Source organism: Pygocentrus nattereri, chromosome 7, assembly GCF_015220715.1.
Source record: "Pygocentrus nattereri isolate fPygNat1 chromosome 7, fPygNat1.pri, whole genome shotgun sequence".
In the NCBI taxonomy this organism is placed as follows: Eukaryota; Metazoa; Chordata; class Actinopteri; order Characiformes; family Serrasalmidae; genus Pygocentrus; species Pygocentrus nattereri.
The window spans coordinates 13,167,501-13,194,675 of NC_051217.1; the positions used below are offsets into that span (position 1 = coordinate 13,167,501).

The window sequence follows — 27,175 nt, forward strand, 5'->3', positions numbered from 1 at the left end:
CTGCTTCAGACCTGAAAAATTGCATGTTTCTATACATCCTTCCACTGCGAGACGACAACTCAGCAAAGGATGTTTAGCAGTCAAGAACAGGGACTTTGATATTCAGTATACATAAGAGTTAATGAATGGATATCTGGTTAACTGGTGCATAAAAAAAATAAAATAAAATTAAAAAAACAAAGAGCTGTAGGTTTACCTCTTCATCATGACAGCACTGATGGTACACCAAAGTTTTGTAGCAATTTTATTTATTTATTATTCAAAAACAGGCTAAAGAAATCTGTAGGTTTTTGCTGTGAATGTGAAACGTAGGATGCTTCACATGAACTAATGAGCTAAGGGCTAAAATATATACTGTCTGATGCTGTGTCTTCTACGTAATGTCTTTTCTCCGCAGTGGACAATGTTCCAACATAGCCGTTTCATAGCAATGCACTCCATGCACTGTAATATACGCTTATTAATTAATACTGGCAAATTCAATACATTTTAGACAGTATATTTCCTTCATGTTCAAATGATGAAGCATAACAAATACTCATTTAGTGACTTCATCAGTTGAACACTAGTAGTCAAATTAATGAGTACTTGATTACCCACGCAAAGTCCTAGTCAAGAAGTCATTATTGAGAAAATCAAATAGACCAAAAAAAAATCTTAGAACAATGTGTTACAGTGACACAGCCCAAAGGCAGTCAACAGTTAGCCATTAACATCAGTGAATGCATTTGAGATTACTTGGATCATGGAAAACCAACTTCTAAGACTGAACTATGGAGGCGTATCCCTGAGGCGTATGCCTGAAATTTTCTTCAAAAAATCAAAAGCAGGTGTTTTGATAAAAAAGGAATATGAAGTCAAACGGTGGGCACACTAAACATTAACCAGTGATATTATATTTAGCTGTTAAAGCTTCTGTGCACTGTTTCCTGCTGACCCCGAAAAACGAATGAAATGAACTTGTACTTAATAACCATTTTGACTTCAGATTAAAGGAAGGGTGTTCTCTAACTTTTGCACAGGACTGCATAGGCACCATGTGTTTACATCTCAACAAAGGGAGCAACATACTGCTGCCACTGTGTTGCCACTGTAATTCAATAAAGCAACATTGTTGGAATGAATAAACACAGGAGCTTCACAAGCTGAGAAATAACTCATGTTAATGTCTTCTCACTCTCTTATGCCACCTTTTGAGCTTCGGGCCCTTCTCAATTCTCCACAGACTAAGGTGTTGAACTGTATTCTCTGCAGTATGATGCACTATTCACATGGGTATTGATTTAAATCTTCTCTTGTAGAAATATACTAGATAATAAAAAGACTTGTTCTGCTGTGGCTCAGATGTATTTGGCTAAAAATGATTCTGAATTTGTTTGGGAAGAAACAGAAAAAAGGCAAAAGTGAATGCAATTAATTATGTAACAAACTATACAATTATATAATTACATTATAATAGCAAAGCAGCATCAATAATGATACATATGTGGTTACTGTATAATCATCACTTACGCCTTTACTTCTGTTCAGTGTTTTAACTATACAAATCATAAAGTGGGGCAAAAAAATGAAATAACTTGAGAAATATACAAAAAAACGCACACGCAAATATCATAATATAAACTGTTGTGAAGTAAGAGGGACATTGACCATGATGTGTGGAGCCATTAAGTTTGCAGTTATTAAAAATAGATATGTTTGTACAGGAAGCATTAAACGTGGGCTGTAAGTAAGGTGCACTTAGGCCTATGGCCTGTGGACACAGCCCATTTATGTGCACTGATAGGCCGTACTTCATATGCCTGGCTGTGCTAGTATATTGGATGTACTGAGGTAATCCTATGACTTCAGTCTAAGCAGAAAACCCAAGCAAACTTAACAGCAGGGATGTTACAGTCCCTTTACTGTCTCTGTTTGTCTCTCTCTATCTCATGTTGTGCTCTGTGCTCTCCACCTGGCTTGCAAGTCCAACACAACAGATGGTGCTAAATTCAATAACAATGTTAGTTCACATCAGACGTAATGGCACCAAACAAGCGACACATTTTAAATCACAGAGCATGTTAAAGAACACAGCGCTGAGGCTCATTTAAGATTTATAAACTGCTGTGTCAAAATTTGCACATGAAAAAGTCCAGTGTACACTGTTATAAACAAAGGTGCCTAAATGTTTCTTGGCTTGGACCTCTGGTTGTAGGAATATATATATATGCACAATTCAATCTTCGTGTCTGGCGTCAAACCACTTCAAATAATTATGAAAGATGTTTTCATCTTAGCAATGAAATTATTTAACAAATATGAAAAGTGGGTGGAATTTGTCTTTAAAATACCTTCCACTGAAAAGTTCTTTAGGGAACCAAAAGTGGTTCCTCTGTGGCATTGCTCCAAAGAACTCATTATAGCTGATAAGCATAAGTCACTTGGGCCTATATCCTTTGCAAAAGGTCATAAGGTCACATTTCTACATAAACAAGGTCACAAAAGCGAACTATGCATTCAGATGATCTGAACTAATATTAGAGCAATTCTGAAAAGCTGTAAAAGGTATGTATACACATTCATTTATTTCATTAACACACTGCACACCACTATAGTGCACTGTTTTGGCCTTTGAAAGTCATGCCTTACCTTAAGACCTTTGATGAGATCTGTACCGGCAGCATTCTCAGGTGTAATGACATCATCGAAGCTAAAGTGTACTAGCAGACAGAGAAAAGCAGCAGACAGAGTGCTGGCGTTTTTCTCTGTCTGTGTAAGAGTTTGAAATGAATATGAGTTGGGCAAAAAGCAGACCGACCAGGCGAAACTCAAGCAGAGCACTTTCCTGCCAACCCGGCTCGTTCATCAAGCTAACGAGGAGGGCGAGTTTTGTGTTTGAAGGTGAAGTGAGGGGGAGGAGAGAGGTGTGCCACTGAAGCCCTGTAAGCACTGCACTCTACTTTAGAACAGATTCACACATGGCAACTTAACACAGCTAATACACTGTCCAAACTCAATAAAGTCCTTAAAAACATTTTCAGATTGATGGAAACTGCTTCAGTGGCTAGAAGACATTGAATTGTGGTATGTTGTGATTGTTATGGCTGCAATCATGTTATGGCTAATAAGATCTTAAAGCAATAGTCTGGTGAAAAACCGACTTGAGACAATTTACCTTTAACTCAAATAAAGGCATGTTTGGTGTCTGAAGTTTGCATCTTTTGTTTTGCACTGAAACTATGAGGCTAGTGCAGCTAATAGGTAATAGAACCCGACATCCCATCATATACATACCTCTATCCATGCAATGTTTATGGATAACTATGTCAGAGTTTCAGAGATTACTAAAATTAGAAATCAATATGTTATGTCATGTATGTTATGTAGTCTGTAGTACAACAGAGCCTCCTTCAGCCTCATTAGTTTGACAGAATTCACCATTTTTTGTTCATTCATGTTCTCTCAGCGTTATGTAAATCTGTCATATGACCATTATGAAAAAATGAATAAAGCCACTGATTTCCAAGTAAATGTATGTAGCTTTTTATTTTATAAAAGACTTTGATGAAGTATGTAAACATTTAAAAAATTTCAAAGGGTATTGGTCACAACTCCCCACCTATGCAATCCTTGCATGGAAAGCTAAAAACAGCCCATATTACTCTTTTTTGTGATGCCATAGAAAGAAATCCATATTATATATATATATATATATATATATATATATACACACACACACACACACATTCACCTGTTCAGCATACAGATGTAGCACTGCCCTTTCAGGTTAATTAGGCTTAATACAGGGCAGCCATGTACAACAGATATCATTTACATCTATCTATGTTAAAAGCAGAGCCTTAGTTTATTCTAAGAGATAAAGACAAGTAGAAACTGATCTCATGTGGACAAAATAAAGTTAAAGCACAATACAGGGCACAGCCACACAGCTGTTAAAGCAACATTTCAAAACACATTTCAGGGCACTAAAAATACAAGACACATGTAGGATATGGGGCCTTTAATGTTAGCTATTTGGCTTACTTCTACAGTAGCTAATGAATGATAAAATAAAATGCCAACAAAAATCAAAGAGCCCACCCTTAAAGATCCAACTCAGAGTAGTTAAAGATTTTTAGAAGTGCCTTCCACCTTCAAGGTACATGATCAGAAGGGGTTTTCCAAGTCTTTACATTGGAAAATCTCACTGTCCAGACTAACATGGCAGTACAATAGGACGTGAGTAGGCAGTTAGCGCTGGTTATTTTTTACTTATTGTTTTTGACGTGTGTGATTATTTAGGCTTGAAATTTTCACACCAAATGTTGGAAATGAGCTTTTATTACATTAGCTACATTAGCCTCACAGCTCCACTCAAGAAGCAAGCTTTTTTGCTGGTCGACTATGAGTGAGGTAAAGAGAAAATCATGCTAATTAGAATTTAGAATTTTTTAAACTATTCCTTCAATCCACGTCTGCAGGTCTGAAGCGGCAGGTTTGGTCCTAAAAAAGAGCGACTGTCTATTGGACCAGGTGGTGAAAGCTGATTCCACTTTACTAATTGTGGACTAACCCCAGTTACCCTTCAGGAAGCAGGAAGGAGAGCGAGAGAGCGAGAGAGCGAGAGAGAGAAATAGCCCGGGTGAGAGCTGTTGGAGAGTGCTCTTTAATGACCTAGCACTTAGCATTTAGCATTTGGCAGGGAACAGTCAAAACACTAGAAAAAGTGTGCGGTAATGACCCAAACAAAAGACAGTGCTTTGTGCTGTTGGAGCTAGACTGTTTCAAAGAACAACAGAGCCTCTCTGTTCGTCCCCCCTCCAGTTAAATAGCTCATAAGAGGAGCTACTTTAGCGCAGGCTAAGTTTAATTAGACACACAGAATAATACTAACAAGCAAATGGCGGAGGTGGTGAGGCAGGGAGAGCGGGGCTGACTGCAGGCCGTGCCGGAGGAGCCGGAGATGGAGCTTCTCCTTGAATATATCTCACTAAATACTGCTGATCAGCAACTCTAGCTGTGCCAAAACACGGCTGCGTGCGAGGATAGAAAGTTTTTTTTCTTTTAACTTTTTAAAGTGATACCTCCGGACGCATAAAAAGAGAAGAGGAACAAACTGTCTCTTTGCTACGTGTGTTGTGTATGTGACGTGTCTTAGGGCTTATATGTTATGGAAAATGACAGTGAAGTGTGACTGTGGACAGAAAATCACCTACGGTAAACATCACGCAACGTCAGCCAATTAACAAACATTTATGCCAAAACAGACAAACACACATGCACACGCGCACACACAGACACATGCACACTCCTCTGTGCTGTTTCTGCTGAGTCTGATCTTTTCGGACGAAAGAGAAGAACCACGCTGAGATCCCTGCAACATGAAAATAATTAGCAAAGTGGAATTAATCCCACACGCTGTAGGCTAAATCCAGCACTGTTTAAGAGAGCGCTCGTTTACAGAAAACTTCACTATATTGCCCTCACAACCTCAGAGATACAACCGATATAGTTATTGTGGACCACTCCACTCACAAAGGCAGGACAAAATAAGAATTCTTTGTGCTTTAAGAGATTTGAATAAAAAAAATATTATTTTGATAATTATATTAATAAATTAATTAAAAAAAATTTTTTAAAGGAATGATTAATGCTGGCCTGGTGTTTCATACACACATACACTTTCTAAGCTGCTTATCCGTCTGGCCCCCTGGGGGGGGTGGGTGTACGAGGAGTTCTGGTCTGGAGCCTAGGAGCTTCATATATATATATATATATATATATATATATATGGGGATGGCTTTTTTTTATTTTTCTTAAATACACACTTAAGGTGGGAAATATGATGCAGCGTTCAACACCAGCAATTGACTGAAAGCCTGAGGCAAGTAAAACGTGACGTCAAGACAACAGCACAAAAATCTCTTGGCCAGCTGGGCAAGTTCATGTGTGGGTGAGGGGAAGCAATGTGTTAACAGAACAATGCAACTGAGGCCAAACTCACTTCACTTGAATAATTAACCCTTCAAGAGATGAACAGATGACCAATCTACAACACAGTTGTCATTATTTTATTATTCACCATTATTTTCCTCTCTAAATTTGTAACAGTATAGATCTATGCATTTTATTCTTTGCATTTCTATGTTTCATTCTTTTATCATCTTATGCTACTGCAATTGCTGAAAGAATACTAATATTATACAAAAGGGTGAGCAATTAGTGCATAGTGTGTTAACAGAACAATGCAACTGAGGCCAAATTCAATACACTTGAATGTTTAACCCTTCACCATGCAAAAATGATATCTTTTGGCATGTCCAGTCAAAACAAAACATTTGTTGATGAACAATGTCGGAGTGGGATGTGTAGGAAAATGTCGCAGATGTGCAAATATGAAGCAAGGCCGCAGCTTCTTTCCCTCATGGAAAACACATGGGCTGGTTTTGGCCTCCCTGTACCAGATGCGTTCTGTAAAGTTTCTAGGAAAAACCTAACATTGTAGATAACAGCTGTTCTTTTTTTATCTGACATGCAACTTTTACACAGTCACTCAGTGTCACTATAAGTCTTTCACATTGTGTGTATATCAGCGAAAAAGGCATCTGGAAGGTAATACATGCTGCTCGATGCATGCAAAAGGATTAATGATAATTCATTTGAACTTACTTATAATAAAATAGTAATACAAATTCCTACCAACTCAGTGGTAGGAATTTGAGCAGTTTTGGATGGAAAGCCAATGAACACATTCAGGGCTATGGAGGAGCTGCAGCACAGAACTGCTGTTATGAAACCTTTGTTATTTAACCTTTGCTTATCCATAGCAAAAATAAAATAACTTTAACTAAATATATATATATTTATTTTGTGTGTGTGTGTGTGTGTGCGCGTGTGCGCATACATGTGTTGTCATTGTGATAAACTATGTCACGGTATGCTTTTTTGAATAAGCACTGGGCATCACTGGGCACTGGCCACTGCTTGATTGTAGAGAAAGCATATCTAAATGAAACTAATTTTAAATCAGAAGCAGAAACCACACCGCTTCTCCACCGGAGCTGCTTGCAGCTCTCTTCTGTTCATCAGTGTAGCTTTTTACACAGGTCAGGTAAAGCACAAAGTTCAGCCATGAAGCGACAGACGAACAATGATGGAAGCAACACGTGATCCATATCTTACTTTTGACTAGTTAGTTTTTGGTAATACAACCATGATTGTTATGCTGAAAGAAATAGTGACCAGACTACAGATCTGGGTCTAGCCTTCTAAGTCTACTGACAAAAGGTATCAGAACTAATGTGAATATAACAAAGCTCTTAATGATATGTACTGGTGTTCACACTGAAGGCAAGAGATGAATGGATGACCTATCTAGAACACAGCTGTTATCATTATTTTATTATTCACCATTATTTTCCTCTCTACATTTGTAACAGTATAGACCTACGCATTTCATTCTTTTATCATGGTATGCTACTTCAATTGTTGGAAGAATATTATACAAAAGTGGGCTAAAACGTTTAAGGACTTAAGGCAAATACTACCTCTACTAAACAACTAAATATAACTGTAAAAAGACATATTACACGAATTACAGTAAATATGTAAACAACAACAGTACGTAAAGGAAGCAACGGAATAAACCACACAGTCTGTTATTTACAAATCTCAGAAAAACAAAAATTCAATGAAAAATCTCCAAAATGGTAACTTTAAAAAAAGAACACAAACATGTAAATTTCAACGTAACAACATTTTACACTGAGCACTTTTGGGGAATTTCTACTGGCCTGTTCAATGTGAAATGTTCACACAATGTAAATGGCAGCTACTGTTTTTAAATGTAGAAAAATAACAAGGAAAATTGGGGAAAAAAGAAAGATTTTTTTGTGTGTGGGAGAGCAATGCTGTAATGAATTGTGCAAACGTCTTCAAGTATCATGGTGTTATATTTTTGGCACACTGTCTACTTTCAAAACACACACTGGCACGTAAGCCACTAAGCTGAGGCAGCAGCTCTCACTAAAGGAGCAAGTGAGCGGCTCACCTCACACAGCCCAGCAGAGCACAGCCAGAAAGCTGAACTTGATTCATGAAGTAGATGCTGTTCTGCACTGGCTCTACATGGATATCTATATTTTTAACCTTAAAGCCCAACCACAGTGTCTTCACCCTGCACTGCTATATATAGACCGTGTGCCTCCATCTCCAGTTTCCTTCGCCAGGAGCAGGTGGAGGATGGAGGATGGGATGAGGGGAGAGAGCGAGACTCTTAGGCCGTCTGGGTCAGCCTGTCCTGGGATTGACAGAACACAGCTCCATAACCAGCCAGGTGCTTTTTCCTAGCCATCCACAAACACTCATCACTGACCCTCATTACTGTGTTGTGGACGAGGCAGCTCAGACAGATTGACTGCAGTAATTCAGGCACTAAATTCAGCAGCACATACAGATTGTTTTTATGTATATAGTGCAATGTACATAATATGACCACTGAAACATATCCTCAGGCCACAATCCTCCTAAATAAGGACCCTACTGGTCAAAAGTTTAGAAACACCTGACTGTATGCTTCTGCCCTGCGATGGACTGGCAACCTGTCCAGGGTGCTTCCTGCCTTCTGCGTACTGGGATAGGTTCCAGCATCCCACACAACCCAGGAGGGTAAGCGGCTTAGATAATGTGTGTGTGTGTGTGTGTGTGTGTGTGAGAGAGAGAGATAGAGAGAGAGAGAGAGAGAGAGAGAGATAGATAGAGAGTGAGATAGAGAGAGAGAGAGAGAGATGCATTTCTTTTTTCTTTAAGACATGATCTGCACGTCTTACAAAGCTGTTTCTAAGCCAAATATAACAAACCTTTCTTATAGGAGATGACTAAAATTTTGATTTGGATAATGAATAAATGGAGCCACAATCATTATATCATCCTAAGTTTTATGTGATTCTAAATGCTATACAATGGAACATCATTGTTTAATGCATTACAGTCAGTAAATTGTGCAGTGATGAAAAATTGGATAGAAGGCCAATATTTAGTTTTATAAATAGCTTTATATATGGTTTATATTTGGTTTTATATATCGTTTTAATTTAGTTTCATATATTTTTTGGAGCATTGCGATGAAAGAGGCCAGGGTCTAACCTGTCCTATTTGAAGTTCATTTTGTAGTTTTATAAATAGTTTACATTTAGTTTCATATACTCTTGTTGTGTTGTGATGAAAAAAGGGTCCAAAAGCCCTATATTAGACAGAAGGCCAATGTTTAGTTTTGTAATAGTTCAGATGTACTTTATATGTAGTTTCATATATAGTTTTATTATATTGTGATCAAGGAGACTATATAGCTCTCTCTCTATATATACAGATTAAATAGACTAGAGCAGTTTCATATGAATTATTGTATATTTTTGATGTATTCATTAGTTTTCTAAAATAATAACCCTTAAAACTGTGAACAAAGCAATAAAGAATTCTCAGGTTTTTCTCAGACATGTTAAAAGGTTAGACATATGCACATTTGAAATGTTTTAATATTTTTATATGTCAAAACTGACCTAATCAGCTGGATATTTTTTTGCACCCAATCTTCAGGAGATGTCAACAAATCTGGAGGTCATCAACAGTGGTGCATATCATCAGGCGATGACTGGGCTTTAACATATGCATTGAGAACTGGGCACTGGCCATTTACCAGAAATAAGGATTCTGAATATACAAATTATTCTGAAATTAAAATTCTAAGCATTTATGAGAGTCAGAAGCCACAAGGGTCATGCTCTAGTAGTTGTTTGGTTGTTTGTTTCCCTGTTTATTCATTTTGTTTTGCAGCAGGACTGTTAAAGAATGCAGAAGTGGTGGAGGTGTAGGGGCAGTTGTGTTCTCGGGATAATTTGAGGCTGTGACTGTATCAGCGAGTTTGCCCAACAAAGGAGAAAAAAAGTCTCAACTGCCAGTCACGCTTCACCCTCTTCTCTCTCTTTTCTCACCAGTGTCATTTCCATAACAGCCCAGTGTGTGTGTGGGTGTGTGTGTCTGTTTGTGTGTCTGTTTGTGTGTGTGTGTGTTTAAGCATGTGCTAAACCTCTGCCCACCCCCACCCCTCACACTGTCCTCCCAGGGATTCTGCAGCTTTGTCCTGCCTCAGCACTTTCTCTGCCCTTCTGTCCACCTCCAGCCTCCGGAGTCTGAGCTACAGCCACGCGCAGGACAGGAGGCAGGGGGCAGCTCTGGGGCAGCACGGGCCTCCTACGCACATACAAATATGTATGTGTGTATATGTATTAGGGATGCGATGATACCAATGTTGTGCTCACTTTCTCATTCTCACACTCGTACTTGTAAAAATGCAGTGACATCAATGTCTGATACCACCGGATACTATGTGGTTGAAGCCTAGCGCACACTGCAGCACTAATGAACAAATGACTCAAGACTCTGAGAACCTGTTTGATGACGCTGCCGCCATCGGAAATCACTGTCCACTTGAAACATTTTGTCTTGGCATAATCCTGCCAGGCACAAACTGTGCGATTTGAACTCCTTTGTAAACACACACAAACACTAGCACGAACACTTGCCAGATATGGGTTGACAAAAGTAGGCTAACAAAACAGGCAAAAATAAAAAATAAAATTTGTGAAACAAAGTCTGTATATCGTTGCTGTCGGAAGAAAACCTTGTAAAAAATTGAAAGTATCTGTTACTCTTTATATTGTTTGCAAATTTGATGATGAATGGCCTAAAACAAATTACCCAAAATGACATGGGAAAAATTCTGGTTCCATTGAACGTAAGTATGTATTTTCCTTCTCTTGTAAAGTTACTATTTTGGTGATACAAGTTTTTCTTCCGACAGCAGCGATATGCTGACGTTACTCTGTTTGACTGAATAGAATTATGAGGTATGAACTTTAATACTGTGAACTTTTTTTGTCTTTGTAAAAGTAGACTGTAGAGAGACCATATTTTCTTACTCATGGACACAGTGCACAGTGTTTGATCAGTACTCGTAGTGCAGCATGTTCTCTTGAATGGAACAGCTTTACTGGAAATTGTCCATAGACAGAGCTGTCTGTAAAGGCTGTTTTACAGGTGGCACATCAATTGGACTGAGCATTTCCACACAGTGTGACTATATAAATCATAGGCCTTTTTTGTACCCCATGGTCTATTCAAACATACAGCACAAGAACAAGCTTGAGAAGACATTGAACTACAGCTAAATAGTGAATCTAAAGTTATATATATATATATATATATATATATATATATATATACATAGTGAATTTGCTCATTGGAGATGCCATGTCCATCCATAGCATTGGCCTCTCCTCTAGTCCCTCAGTGACACTGGCCAATGAAGGCATCTGCTACCTGACCCATCTGGACTTCTTCTGTAAGTACGTTGAGCTGTCTACTGACACAGTTAAAAATGTGGTGGCTGGCTTGGCAATTTTTAGGAGGAAGCCCATGCCAACCTAGCTCAGTAGTATCTGTGATAGTGGGAGATAGTGGTCTTGACTAAATTTCAAGAGAAAAAAAAAAATATTTTCATCAAGTTTACTTTTCAAAATGCATATTAGCCAACTTGTCAATTGTTCACATTGCGTTAAGGGGAGCTGGTCTTTTTAAAGGGTGTCGGAAAATAAAACCAACTAACAAAAATGTTCTTCATTCTGCGAGCACACACACACACACACACACACACACACACACACACACACACACACACACACACACACACACACACACACACACACAAGCCAGGTATTTACAATATACAAATGCTAGATACAGAGATTAGAGTTTGTTTATATTTGTTACCTGCATGTGTCTTTGTTGTTACATACTACAATAACCTACATCATTATAATGTCCACCTGAAACATTACTTCATCTCTGTCCACCGACCATTTATACAACCGGTAGTGACGTAATAACTAATTATTTAGGGCAGAGAGGATCAAACACAAACCATAACTATGAAGAAATTGGTGTGTGAAGCTGTCTATGCTGCAGCCGGAGGTGCTAAACGTGAATGATAGCCATAATCACAGTGGGATGCCGTGGCTGTCCAGGCTGTGACAGAACGTGGTGAGGGCGCACTCTGGACGCTCTCTCAGGCAAGGACAGCCAGGCCGCACCTCTGCCTCTCCATCATCCAGGTGACACAAGGCCTACGTGGGTCGACTGCTCATGGCGCGCCCCCTCGCCCTCATATGCATGGATTTGCATAAGACAAAGACAAAAAGCCTTAAGTAAACCTACAGAGGCCACGCTGGCATCAGGTCTGGTATGAGGACTTTCTGAGGGCCGGTAAAGGAACAGAACTAGGAGTGTAAAAGGCATCAGTCTGAAGGTAGAGGCGTAAAGTGTAGTCAATTATATAATACTTTAAAAAATACAATAAAGTAATAACCACAAATACAATTGAATTTATCCAGACCAATATATGTATTTGGTGTATATTTAAGAAATGTACCAGTATGTGTGATATTCCATGATGAATTAAATTGTTGAAATCAGTGATTAACACATGCTACTTCTAACTAGCTTAGAGCAATGGTGAGAGAGGGCAGTAGGAAAGCATATTTACAACACTGAGTAAGACATCTGTCCTCATATTTTCCCACTCATCCATTCTGTCCGTACATTCAGCGATGCTTGTTTATGCCCCCTGTCTCCTCAGTGGCCACTGGAGGCCAGCTAATTCACGGTATCACTCGGTGACTGATGGAATGACAGCACTTAAAACACTTCATCGAAAGCTGATTTGTCCCTGTCTCCTCTGATGGCTCTGTCCCCCTTTCCTGCAGCAGAGCTAAAGCGAGGCTGGAAAGCAGCCAGCCCCTGATCTTATGCTCCACTTAAAGACAATGGGGACAAGAACACAGCTATAGGAAGGGCAGCAGCACGTTAGCATCTCATCTTCATAATCCAAAAGAGGAGAGAGAGTGATACAAAGCACTAAGCATGCAGCTAATGGACATTAGCTTTGTGGTGCAGCTCACTGCGTCCTGATAAAGTAAGATTTAGACAGAGAACTTTTAATATCCAGAGGTGCAATACATGCAGTATCCTGAAGTCTGAAAGTGGCCCGCGACACGTTTTTTTAAATTGCAGGTTAAAAGGTTAAATTGCAGAATGGCAATTGTAATTTGAGGGTATATTAGGTGAGCCACAGAGTTCCTAAAGCTGCACTATGTGAGATTTGGGGATTTGGACCTCTGTGGTGGGAATGTGTAACTGCAGACAGCGTGTAGAAGAACATTTTGTAATGTCAGTTGTGTCTTGGACCCCCACGAGGGGATGAACCTGATGTTTGTGAGTGAATTGGAAGAGCATTAAAAGAGAACAGCAAAATGTGAATTCACTATTATTATCATCTTCTCATTAGTATTGTGCTGATTTTGCATTTGAGGCCTAAAGATCAAGCTTATTACTCAACATCTCTGATGATTTTATTATATTTCAGTTTTTACACTCACAGCAGTGCAAGCACATCATATTTTAGTGCTTTTTCCCTCCTGAATCAATAATTCTTTTTCTTTCAAATTAAAAAAATACTTATGACATTGCGCTCATCAGTAGTTCCAATTTGTTTCCTTTTTTTATTATTTGAAATACACTGCCAGCTTAGAAAAGTGTTAATAAGAGTAAATTAGCCATAATGAGCCTAATAGTGTGATCTCAGTGGGTTCACTGCAAGGTGCGAACCACTGTTCTATCGGCTAGGAACTCAGAGGTCAGTTTACAGTAAAAGCCTGTAGAGTTTTGGGACCCGAGTGATTGAAATGAAGAAAGCATAGAGAAAAATAAACTGCTCATGATTCAAAGCATAACACTTCATCTATGAAACATGCTGTTAAAAGCATATCTGGCTACTAGTGGATCTCCTCATCTTTACTGATGATGGAACTGCAGCAGCATGACAAATTCTGAAGGACAAAAACATCTTAGCTGGGAAGATATTCAGTTTTTCAAGGCCCATCAGTCATCAAATACAACCAAATTATATTAATCTGTCCTTTTATTTTGGTCTATTTAAAAAAGGGAGCTCTGTATAAAAAGGCCTGAGATTCCTACTTTGTTCATCCAGTATAAATGTAAATGACATTACATGACATTAAATGACATTACACACTTTAACCTCACAGTCATTGTTTCAATTAAAACTTAATGTGCAGGAGTAGAAAACAAATGATGTCACTGCGTGACTGCTTACTCATTGCACTGTGTGTGTGTGTATCCCTCTATCCATTCCATATGTGCCGTAGGGTTCGATACACACAGTGTGCAGCAGAAACACTTTGCCTTGACTTTGTTACAGCATTCACACACGTATAGAATCAATCATGCTCGGTTAGAGCTCTGCGAACATGGCTGGCTCTGGTCACTAAAAGCCCTTTTATGCTTCAACAATATTACCCCTAACAACCTCAATCCCTCACTGAGGAGAAGACTCGGATCTGGGGCTGCTGAAGCACGAATGGGATTTGGCAAGTACTCTGAGTGAGATGTCATTGGTGAGGCCCCACAAAAGCAACGTGCCGGGCCCTGAGAAAGATGGATTCTCACCCCGCCGCTACGAGGCTTTCGAAAATCCATCACCTCCACCCTGAGAGGTCGGCCTGTGGGAAGGTGATTTTACACTACCGACTGTTAGTCAGGTGCGGAGTATGAAAAATGAAACGTTTCATACCAGACTTAGAAAGCCTCTAACTCACTGTGAGAGGTAGATTCACCACTATTGGCTTGTATCGTTACAATACACTTAACAAGAAGCTTTACATACAGAATTATTTTTAAAGTAAGCCATTTTGTCACCAAATAATACCTTGCAAGGGTAAAATATAACCACCCAAAAAATAATAATTAAAAAACAATAATAATACATTTCAGTATGTATTATTTTTATTATTACTTATTATTTTTATATTATGAAAATTATTACTGTCACTTTCATTCTATATATTTATTAAAAACATCATAATAATAATGTTCCTATTTTGTAGCATTTTGAATAGTGAATATATTGGCATGTGTCTAGGTCCTCATCATATGTGACAATATTGACATGACAAGTGTTTCATCATGCTCATTACATGATCTCTGAGTGGACACATTTGGGGAGAGGGAGAGGGAGAGAGAGAGAGAGAGACAGAGAGAGAGAGAGAGAGAGAGAGAGAGAGAGACAGAGAGAGAGAGAGAGAGAGAGAGAGATGTACCTTACTCTTCAAGGCCCGGGGCAGGGTGAGGTCACAGCTCACAGTCACAGGTGCAGGAACTTTCTGGAAGACCTGGTGCAGGAGACACATATAAAACAGTGAGAAACACAGATATTAACTTAGAAAACCTTCACAGCTTAAAAAAGCTGTGAATACTGAGAAAAGCACTGGTAAAATGTGTGCATGTAAGCAGCAAGAAAACTCCTGGCAGCCTCTCCTCCCCTCCTTGTGCTCACGACCACTGCTTTTGTTAAAGGTGATACAATCAAAAATGTACAAGCTGGAAGTCATTCATACTTTATTCATCTTATCAATATGCATTTGAGCTCAGAGCAGAATCTGCATAAAGCATTTACATTCCTCTGAAGTGTGAGTGTGTGTGTGTGTGTGTGTGTGTGTGTGTGTGTGTGTGTGTGTGTGTGTGTGTGTGTGTGTGTGTGTGCGTGTGTGTGTGCGTGTTTGCACATGCATATATGAGTTAAGGATGCTAAGAGAGAACATTAAACTAATACATACAATATTGTCCAAAAGTCAAAAAACCACCATTTATTTATTAATTTATTCATTAAAGGCCATTAAGTACAGCTTATCATTTTTCAGGAGATATTTCTGAGGACTGCAGGGATAGGATATTAGATAATTATATGTGTTTTATATAAGACATTTCACACGTCTAAGAAAGGGTGAAGTCAAAGGAAAATAAGTGAGAAAAAAAAAACAAGCATGTCCAAAAAGAGCCCAAAAAGATTAAAAGATACACGATGTAAATATTTATGTCTACAGATATATAATCACATACAAAAAGGGTCTTCGAACAATGAAATGAAAGAGATAAGCTGCTGGCATGCTCAAAACAACGGATTGGCCACCCTCAGCAACAGTGAATGTGTTTGGAATTACTTGGATTATAAAAAAGCAGAAAATGCAACCAACTTCTAAGACTGAACTTTGCAGGTATGGAAAAAGAGTATATTTTTTTGTTTGTTTTTTTTTTTTTTTGAAAATAAGCAGGTCTCTAAAAACAGGACGGAAGCTCTTATAAAAGCAAAGGATGGAAACACTAAATACTGAAAACACTCATATTATTTTTATTTATTCTGTTTGTTTTTTTCATATGCAAAAATTTTCAAAATAAATAAATTGTATTTTATGACTGTTTTGACTGGAAAGTACATAAATTGAATTTGCACAGTAATGAACATGTAATAACATTTTCATACTCACATCAAAGATGCAATTTCACATTCCACACCATAAAACACACCAATGTCTTGTTCCTTCTCGCTTTCAAAGACATACACACAAGATACCCCCCACCCTGGCCTAAAAAATATATATATATATATATATATATATATATATATATATATATATATATATATACACACACTATCTAGTGTGCATTAAGAGAGGAAATTAAAAGAAATAAAGGATGGCCTCTAATATATATATATATATATATATATATATATATATATACGTATGTGTGTATGTATGTATGTAGAGAGAGAGAGAGAGAGACAGGTAGACAGTTTAACAGTCAGATATATAGATAAATAGTTCACAATACCTGTATGAAATATTGTGATAGGTAAACTTGCAGCTACTCTGACTTAGTTGCCACCTAATAAATAAATAAATAAATAAATAAATAAATAAATGGGGGCAAAATTAAACAGACACATTAAACACATTCACACTGTGATATATAGATACTACAGAACTGTGCATTTAGCCGTCATGACTTAGGCCTCCCTCTTAATGAATAAATAAATAAATAAACTCAACTGACATTATAATTACTTACATTAATTGATTCTAAATGAACGCTGGCACTGTGGTGAACTATTGTTAATACAGCACTCACTTCTCTCGACTCTTTGTTGAGCGATCTAGCCCGGTCTCCAGAGTGCGGATCAGCTGGGAATGAGTATTAGATTCATACAAGTCACTGTGGCTTCACTTTGGGTACATTTGCAGCCATATAAAATTACCCCTGAGTGTATTGTACACCTCATTATCAGCATAACCCCAAGCCAGGCAGCTCTCAAGGACAATGGCCCTAATGAGAGAGGAGTGGATCTGATCTAAAATATCTACTTAAAGCATTCGTTTAGACTCTTCTGCCAGGCGGCAGGCAGACAGAGAGAAGGGGAGAAGCAGCTCCAGATAAAACAAGCACGTCTTAATTGATGTAATATTCACACGGCTTCGCAAGGGGGGAAAGAGATGCAATCAACAAAACACTCCCACTATAATAAACATCATTTAACATGTGCTTCCACAAACATTACACGCACGTTTAGCATATATTTACAGCTGCTCGAGAACATTCCGACATGAACTTTACGTAAAACTTACAAACTGTGGCAAGAGCAACGAAAATCATGTCTTCTCTGTCGGAGCAACATGAAAGAAAATCTTAAAAGAGCAGGAGTTAAACTTATTACAGATTATGCCATCACACATTCAACACTTAACACACCACGCAATGTTCTCGCTCTCACATTCTTACTGCTATTAATGATGCAGTTCATGTATACAGTAGAATGAAATGCTATGAGCTAGATACTAAATGTTTATTTCAATAGTCATTTGAGACACTAAAATGTAATTAACTGACAAATAATATGCTCTAATTATGTGTTTAAAGTCATTTGTTACTTGTTAATTCTTTTCACTTCATTTTAGCTGCTTCTTTTACATTTTTGTAGTGTAGCAGTATTATAATACAATATGTTTTATTCATGTATCTAGCCAACATTGACAGTAAAAAAGAGTTTAAATATACACTTGACCCATGTAATCAGCTCATTAACAAGCCCAGTTTAAGTGAGTGTGTTATAGCAGAGAACCTCTGAAATGCGTAGGGCAGTGGGGTACTCTAGAACCAGGAGTTTTCTGGAACTTTTAGGGTACAATTTCTATTTATCTGACATAAATAAATCTAAACGCAAGTGCATAAAACCATTTATCCTGGACTTAAGTCTGTTTTGGGGTTCCATGGCCGGCACACGTGATTTAATTTAACCAAGTACTGTTTAATCAAACTAGGTATTGGACAATAACAGCAACTACCATGGTAGCTGCAATATAGGGCTTCATCAAGAAGAGGTTTGGAAATGGTTAAACAGACACTTTTACACACACACACACTGAGGGAAAAAAGAGAGACAGGGAGGTGTTCCACATACACATACACATACACCCCTACACCCACACACCACTCATCTCTGCTGTGTCCAGGCATTCTTGGAAAACCCCTGTGTCATGACACATGCAGTTTCAGTGTGTGTGCATCTTTTTCCAGAAGTTCTTTCGCTCATAACCCAGTACCAGTAATTGATCATTACTGCTCACACTGTTAAACGCAAACTCGGCCAAACGGCCATCTTCTCCTTTTTACGCTTATTTCTTATTTTTACCTGTATGTGTGTGTGTCTACTGTATATGTGTGTGTGTGTGTGTGTGTGTGTGTGTGTGTGTGTGTGTGTGTGTGTGTGTGTGTGTGTGTGGAAAAGCACACTGCAGTTTGTCAGAAACACTAAAAGGCTGCCGGTGTTTGTGCAGAGGTTATAAATGGTAGCAAGGCCCTTCCAAAGCCCTGTGCAAACACAGGCTCTTTAGCCAGAGGACAGATTAGGGACACAATGTTAACGCCTCCCAACAACACCACAACTGCAGCTCAAGGCAAATACAGAGCATACAGCTACTAATGACACAATACAAAGGCATTACATTTATAAATATCACTGCTATATTGGTATGAGATCAGAAATATTGATTTTGCTTAGACTTAATCAGCACAATCACCAAATTAAATAATATTATACGGACAGATAAAAACAGAATTTCACACATTGTAAACACACATTCTTAAGTTTAATGTACATTGATGTAGCAGAGTTTCACTCTGAGTAATTCTGCACCATTTCTATTTGCTCATTTGTCATAAAACAGTTGCACAATGCAGAGGGCAGCTAGTGTTTTGTAAATGGTGCAAAAAACTATAAATTTTGTCATTATCCAAAAAACACTTGTATCTTCAAAGCAGTTACTTTACAGGAGAAGAGAAAAAATCTAAATGTTTCATGTATTTTAACTTAAAGATATTTTATTCAGAATAATCAGAACTGGTCCATTTATCATGAAATTTTCACATAATATAAAGGACTGCTGTGTTCAAATACTGGGGGGGGTGTAGAAATATGTTTCTTTTTGTTTGTTTTTAGGACAGCACAATATGAGGTTATGTTAGGGACCATATAGTGAGCTGGTCTGCACCACTTTTCGTTAGAAATATAGCATAAAAAGTCTGCTAGTAGTATAACTTCACATTATTCTGGGTGTAATTATTATGGGACTTAACTGACTAAAAGTAATAATGAATAAAATAAAATATAGCTGTATGTGTTTCAGTAAGAAGGCCAGGAAAATAGGGGCCTGTTATGAGATGTTCCTCCTGCTGTGTGCTTTCTCTGTGTATGTGTGTGCGTCTTTAGGATTGGTGCAGGAAATGAACGTGGGCTCCCTGGAGGGAACGGATCAGTGTAATGACTCTGAGAGCGCTCCTCCTGCTCCTTCACTGACCTCCGTGCATCCTCTGAAAATCACACACAAACATACAGACACACACACTCCCAGACAAACCACAAGTATTCATTCTCAGAGACAGACACAAATAATGCAGACTTGTGCACACGTACACAAGGCCCACCCTCTCTCTCACACATATACACACACACACACACAGAAAAGCAAACTCAGCCAAATGCTCTTATCACATAAATATGCCTGCACGCAAGCATGTATGCACAGTCCTGTTTGCCTTTAGGGTCCTCTAGAAGGGTCACTATGTCCAGCTCCCACATTAACAGGGCCCAGAGTGTGGACCAGGAGTACACAGATATAAAAATTCACCAAGCCAAAGAAATTTACAGCAAAACGTTTGTGGAATGGATAGAAATGTTTATCATATATGCATCGCAATTACAGTTAACAAACATGCTTTAGTACCAAAAATGAAATTAAACAGTCATGTTGCTTTGAGAAAGGATATACTGTGCCAGCCACAGCTGAGGAACTATAGCAAAATCTATGTTGATGCAGTTAAGTAACTGCCCTATCAAATAGACTCTGGATTTTGCATAGGCGGGTAAAAAGTTATTAATAGTGGCTATTTGTGAAAATTCACCTCGTCTGGTGTTTTTTTTTTTTTTTTTTTTAAGGAGAAAAAAAAATAAATAAATAATAAGGCAAGTGACCACAAGTGTCAATATCTAACCTTGTCTGTGCCATGATAAAAAAATAAATAAATAAATAAAAATAAATTAATTAATAAATATATTAGCAGGTAAATCTGTGTGAACCTTGTTTTGATACAACTGCTCCGTACCCAGCCGATGCTCCTATATAGTGATATCTGAGGGCAAGGTCATTTGCTACGACTGGTTAATTCAGAAACATTACTAACACGTCTCTCATGTTCAAACATTACGTTTCGCAATAGCAAATCAAAGCAGCATCTGAAGCCTTAAATGATCCACTGAAGCGCAAAGCCGTGATAACCATAAGAGCCAAAGGTCATACACGCACTTTCAGCAGCACTGCATCATCACCGCCAAAATGCTTTAACATGAATCACTACAGCTGCCTCATACCGAAATGTTTCAAATCAGATCAATAAATATCACAACTCCACTGTTCTACATGGATACGGAGAGTGGAAAAGTCTGGGTTCACTTTTTCATGCAGAAGAAACAGATGAGTTGAGTAGTTTCATTTGCGAAAGCGAGAGAGAGAGAGAGAGAGAGAGAGAGAGAGAGAGAATATGCAGGAAGAGAGACAGGGAGAGAGAATGAGAAGGCATGAGTGAGCGTGAGTGGATGAGGGAGAGAGAATGAGAGTTAGTTAGTTTGTCATAAATTGCATTTTTCTGCATGCATGCTATCAGCCCAGCCCTGGCACAGCTGTGGCCAAACAGAATTGTGATTTATCATTTTTGCATTGCACAAACCGGCCCCTTTCTCAGTGATTAATCATCGGGAAAATCATTTTAACTCTCAAAGCCATTGTTTCATTCTCTCCCTCCGCCCCGCCAGGCGGGATGAGAGGCACATGGTGCAAGTATTCTTTTGCAGCTAGAGAAGGACTTTACTTCACAAATCAGCAAGACAAAAAAAATGACTTGTGAAGGGCTGATTTTGTAGCACTACACATTGATCTGTACTGGAGTATCTCAAAATGTGTTGCATTTGTGTGCAGAACTGTGCAAAAGTCAGAGACAACTACTCGCTTATTAAATTACCAGTTTAAACTAGTATTAAGTACAAGTTATTCGATTTGGAGGAGATTAGCAATAAGACAGTCCACTTGCATAAGCAAGGTGAAAGTCAAACGGAAATGTGAAAAAAGCAGTAGTTTCCAAGTCTAGAGTTCAAAAAGTTAAAAGAAAAAAAAAAAAAAACACATGCAAGGCCTGGCAAACTACCAAAACTGCCAGCATCAGATAAACAGAACTTAAAGCTTTCATCTGTGAGAGACAGGAGAAATCAAACTCTATTCCTGTGATGAAAGGTGGTCTCTGACTTATGCACCACAATGTATGTATACTTTAGTGCTGGGAGTACAGTTACTAAAATGTTAAAAAAAGCAAACAAACAAACAAACAAACAAAAAAATCAAACTACCGAACACAGATTCTGCTGTACGCTGCTGTGCACACTCCTACTGAGTGATTTCCCAGTCTCTAATTGATTAGTTATTGGGCCTGCTGTGCTCTAATGGAGCGCATATGAGGGCTGTGATCAGCACCATGGAGAAAACACGAACCAACGACAGAAGGACTAACCATACAGAAGAATAAGCATATCCATATCCATATCATACATCATTTCCACAACTAAACACAAACTGCAGCGCATACATACACAGATACACACTCATACACATGCAGACAGAGACCCGCTGGTTGTTTGGAATCAAACATGCATGTTCATTCATGAGCAATTAAGCCAAGAGTAGAGAGAATATTAGAGAATCTACTGTAGAAATAAAGGTGTCATCTACACTGTGGAGTCTGCAAAGCTGCTGAATGGATTCTAGGCCTGGAGCTGTGGGACAATGCAGAGATGATCCATATGATATAATTCTGGTGCACAGAATTATTGTGCAGAGTTGTGATTACTGCTATCACTCAGGTATAACTGATCTAATCTATACTGAGGGTGAGAAGTAAAAGGTTTTGTTTCAATTGTATTCAGTGGGACAATTACAATTTAAGGCATTTAAAATACTCAAAAAAAGCACCTAAGAGAAAAACTGCAGTGACTAAACATGAAACTAGCCCGTACGTTAATACCTACGCACACGCTAAACTAACTCATTTCTAATGCATCACTGTGTGCTTAAAAACAGACAGTGAAATTGGTCATGTTTGGAAAAAAAAAAAAGCTTATTACAATATAATTGCTGTTTGTGGACTTCCATATTGCTCCTAAAATCGATCAGCTTATGACTTTTAACAAAACATAGTGTGTTCGCTGCAGGCAAGAACGTCCAGCAAAGCAGCTGGGTAGAGGTACTGACGGACAGCATAACCTGGAGAAGCGCCGTCGTTGTTAATGATACTTGTCTAGTCTTTGTGGTAAAACAAGATGTTCTTCCAGATTATTTTTAAATTGATCAGATTTTCAGGCCTAAGTTACTTGTCAGTGCCTTTGATTCGAAAGGCTGCATCAGCTGCACTGGACTCAGCAATGAATCCGCACTTTATGAACAGAATGCAATGACCCACTTTTGTTATCAACAGCAAAAAGAATCTAACTGTCAGATTGGAAAATGTTACAGGAGGTTAAATCTCTCCATGCTGACCACTTTCCAAAAAGTTGGCTTTTATCAATCAATATCCAGATGACACAGACTTTATGAAGCCCGAATTGCATTTTTATTGCATATCATATATAACTGTATGAAATGAAAATAAGCACATATGAACATCACATACGGTTAGTGAGTGAAATAATTTTGCACAGCAAAATATATGAGAAAATTTTAATTAACATACTTAAAAAATTTATTGATGAATGGTATATCCCCATTTTATACAAGCAGGGTTTCAATCCCTGACTATAAAACAATGTCCAGACATTATTGATTATTATATTATTGCCTTGTAAATAATGAATTTGTTTACAACAAAAGAAACTAGTCCTGCTTGACAATGTAACTAATAAGATTGTATTCATAAATTCTCCAGCAATGCCATAAGATATGTCTTTTAAATTAGCGTTCTAGATAGATTCCATTGTGTGATATACTGTATGATTAGCTACAGGCTACATTTTAGTGCAACTCAGTCCAAATAGTTTAGCTCCGTAAAAAGGACAATGCATTTGAAAATGCACCAATGTTTTCCACCTCGACTAAGTTCTTTTGCTTTAATACTTTGGTTTCGACAAAATACAGTCAGTGGTAGGCTAAAAGAAGGGCTACATCTGCCAAACTGCTGTGTTCATGGCAAGCACATGCTGCAAAAGAGCTTGCAGTCCACATCCTAACACTCCTGCTGTACAACACAGGTTTTGCTTTGGGTGCTTCCAGTACATTTTAACACTATAATCAGGAAACAATTTAGTGCATAGGACATGAACCCTAACATCTAAAGCATATCTTTTTAATGGCATCTTCCTCATCATCACCATCATCTTCGTCATCATCATCAACAACCTGGAGAATAGCTTACACCTTCAGGCTCACAGATAACAGAACTATTCTTAGATTATGCTTAAAAAAACACAAGGTTGCTTTATTACAGAGTTATCAAAAATGCATAAGAACGAGATTGGAGTTGAACAAACAAATCCGCTTTAAAGCAACTAAGAGTTTTAGTCCCGGAGAGGGAGTTCCTCTTTAGTAAGGATGAGGTCCTTGTCCCCTGAAACATTGCTTCCAGTTGGCCAACTTTCAGCAGGAATGCCTCAGTGCATGGACTGAATGGGAATGGGCCGCGGTGCAGGTCAGCACGGCTCGGAGAAGTTTTATTTGTTTTTCAGGGAGGGGTGATGGTTGGTGGGATGCTCTTTCACTTTTTTGCATATATTCCAAAAAAGTGAGCTGGCAAATAAAAGGAAGAGGATGAATGCCATGCTGGAGTTATCCAAGTACAAAGTTCAGTTTTCAAGCAAAATAACAAAAAAACAAACAAAAAAAAGAAAGAAAGAAAACCGTACATGTCCAGCATGCAGGTAAAAATAACATACTGTCTCTTTTTTTCTCTTTTTTAAGCAATGTCTTTAAGTTCTTAAGTAAAGTCTTTTTTGTATAACACAGAACAGCAAGCAGGACTCATGAGATGATCATGGGGAAACTGTAGGTCCTCTCACTTTGGCAAAAACAAAGAAGAAAAAAGTGCCAAAAACGTTTTTTTTTGTGTTTTTTTTAAACTGGAGGTAAGTCTCTCTGTTTTTGGCAAACAGTTATTCTGGTGGCAAATAAAAAAAAAGTAGAAGAACAAAAATTGATGCAAAGGTCGGTGAACATCAGTGGTGCACGTGGATGCATGCAAGCGCACGTTTACACAAAAAAAAAAAACAACAAAAAAAGGGGGGGGGGTAAATTACAAACAGCAATCCCATAAAAAAAATTCAAGTCAGGCGAACATTGAAAAAAATGAGAAAAATTAAAAGAAAAAATGAATGCATTGGACACTTGTGCATTTTGAAGTAAATGTGGCGAAAACGCACGTTGATGGCAGGTTTGGGAGGGAAAAATATGTATTGTAAAGTTTTGTCTGTCTACAGGCAAAAAAGCAAAAGAAACAAAACAAAAAAAAACCACCCTCAAAAACAAGACAGACTGCCAGGCCTGACTGACCAAAATGTAGACAAAACAAAAACAGACTTTAAAGGAGAATTTAAAGTTTTGTCTTTTTCTCTCTCTCAGTCTAACAAACCCCCCCAAAAAATCACAAACAAACTTTTTTGTTTGTTTTCTCTCGCTCTCTTTCTCTCTCGCTTATTCTTACGACTAGGTGCAGAACTCACATGAAAAACTCGGGGGAGGAGGGGTTGTTGTCGCTGCTCGAGCCGCCGCTCTCCCTGAAGCCCCCGCCGCCGCCGCCCACCAGCTTCTCGTACTTCTCCTTGTAGGCATCGCGCTCGCGCAGCAGGCGCGCGATCTCCTGCTTGAGGTGCTCCACCTGCTGCAGCAGCTGCGTCTTCTCGCCCTCTAGCACGTGCCGCTGCTGCACGCGCTTGAAGCGGCACGACTGCGCGTAGCCGCGGTTCTTCAGCGTGCGCCGCTTCTGCTTCAGCCGGATCACCTCCTCCTTGCTGACGCCGCGCAGCTGCCGGTTCAGCTCGCGCACGGACATGGTGACGAGCTGCTCGTCCGTGAAGCGCTCGGCCGCCGCGTGCCCGCCGCCCAGGGGTGCCTGGTGGTGGTGCCCTACGGCGCTGACGGCGGCGCTGTTGGCGTGCGGGTGGTGGTGATGGTGGTGTTGGTGGTGGTGCGGAGTGCCGTTCTGCGCCGCGGCGGCTGCGATCACTGCCGAAACCACGGCGGCGGCCGAGCCCATGTCGTCCCCGGCCACGGCGCCTCCGGGGCCGGCCGCGCTGGCGAACTGCTGCCCCCTAGCATAGCCGTCAAAGGGCTGGAGCTGGTGCGTGCTGCTGATCAGCGCCTCCACGGCGTCCTCGGGGCTGAAGCCCAGCGCCTCGGGGTTCAGCTGCTGCGGCTGCGGCTGGTGGTGCGGTTGCTGCTGCTGCTGCTGCTGGTAGCCCGTCATCCAGTAGAAATCCTCCAGGTGGCTCTTGTGCTCGCTCCCGGAGCCCGGGCTGGGCGCCGAGAAGCTCGGCGAAGGCGGCACCGAGCTGCACGGCGTGCTCATCGGCGTGGAAGACACGGAGCCCCCGGCGAGCAGGCGGCTGCACTGGTGGCTCAAGCTGCCGCGCTCGGGCTCCACCGGCTCCTTTTTCACCTCAAACTTCATCAGATCGAAGTCATTAACATATTCCATGGCCAGGGGACTGGTGGGCAGGTCGGAGCTGCTCATCGCCAGCTCTGATGCCATCCTCTTGCTGTTGACAGTCCTCCAAAGAGGGTGAAGAGCACCTGGCACACCGGGTTGACTTAGAAGAGGGTGAGCCAGCTTGATGTTTTTTTCTTCTTCTTCAACAACAAAAAAGAACGGATTTTTCACTCTTACCAGAAAAGTCTCTGCAGCGCTTCGACGAAGCAACTCCTACTTCCAAATGAGCACTTTTCCTTTGCACACTCTCGTCGGAGATGCATCGGAGCTCTTTCTGATCGCTTCTTCTCCTTCTTTTTTCTTTCCCCTCCTCTCTTCACGCGAAGAAGAGAGAGAAGAAGAAGAAAAAAAACTTTCTCTTTCAAAACATTTCACACTTTACGCTCTCTTCACGAATACATGCTGCAGCTGCGCTCGGAGAAACGCTAGGAGTGAAGAAAGGACGCGGAGGAAAAAATGTTTAAAATTAAATAAATAAAAGTAGGAATAATAGTAATAATAGGCTGATAGCGTCGACTTGGACGTGAAACTGCCCAGGCTCGTAGGAGTGATTTTTAAAAAAGTGAACACACACATACACACACACAAGGCAGATTGAGTTTAAAAGCATTGCTGAGTTTTATAGCTGCCGTGACGTCAGCGCCGAACTGTAAAATTGACTCGGGGCTGCAGCCAATCGGAGCGCTCGGTCCGAGAGCTAATTAACATATTAGTAGAGAAACAAAACTTTTTTTTCTCTCCCTCTCTCGCTCTTTTTCGCTCGTCTGTCAGAGGCTATCAGCTGACTGTCAGCTGGACTCCAACTCCTTAACTCTTTCACACTGCATGTGAAACGTCTCTCTTTTCTCTCTCGTTCTCCACTTTAAAGCTCTCCAGTCTTGTTAAACGTGAACTTTTTTTTCTCTTCTCTCTCTCATTCTGTCTCTCCCTCACA

The 27,175-nt window shown here is 39.5% G+C and overlaps 1 protein-coding gene across 2 annotated transcripts in view; it reads right to left on the reverse strand.

Annotated features, from left to right (window-relative positions):
* Positions 1 to 26,842, reverse strand: part of mafa (v-maf avian musculoaponeurotic fibrosarcoma oncogene homolog a (paralog a)) — a 129,547-nt gene extending 102,705 nt beyond the window's left edge. The window contains exons 1-2 of one of the 2 annotated variants that reach the window (XM_017709240.2): positions 25,256 to 26,842; positions 15,218 to 15,284 (exon numbers count right to left, since the gene is read on the reverse strand). In XM_017709240.2, coding sequence (XP_017564729.1) covers positions 15,257 to 15,284; positions 25,256 to 26,283 — 1,056 coding nt within the window. In that variant the 5' untranslated portion in view covers positions 26,284 to 26,842 and the 3' untranslated portion in view covers positions 15,218 to 15,256. Of the gene's footprint in view, positions 1 to 15,212; positions 15,285 to 25,255 lie in introns of both variants that reach the window. The other variant, XM_017709159.2, reaches the window with a different exon arrangement.
* Positions 26,843 to 27,175: the final 333 nt, after the last annotated feature.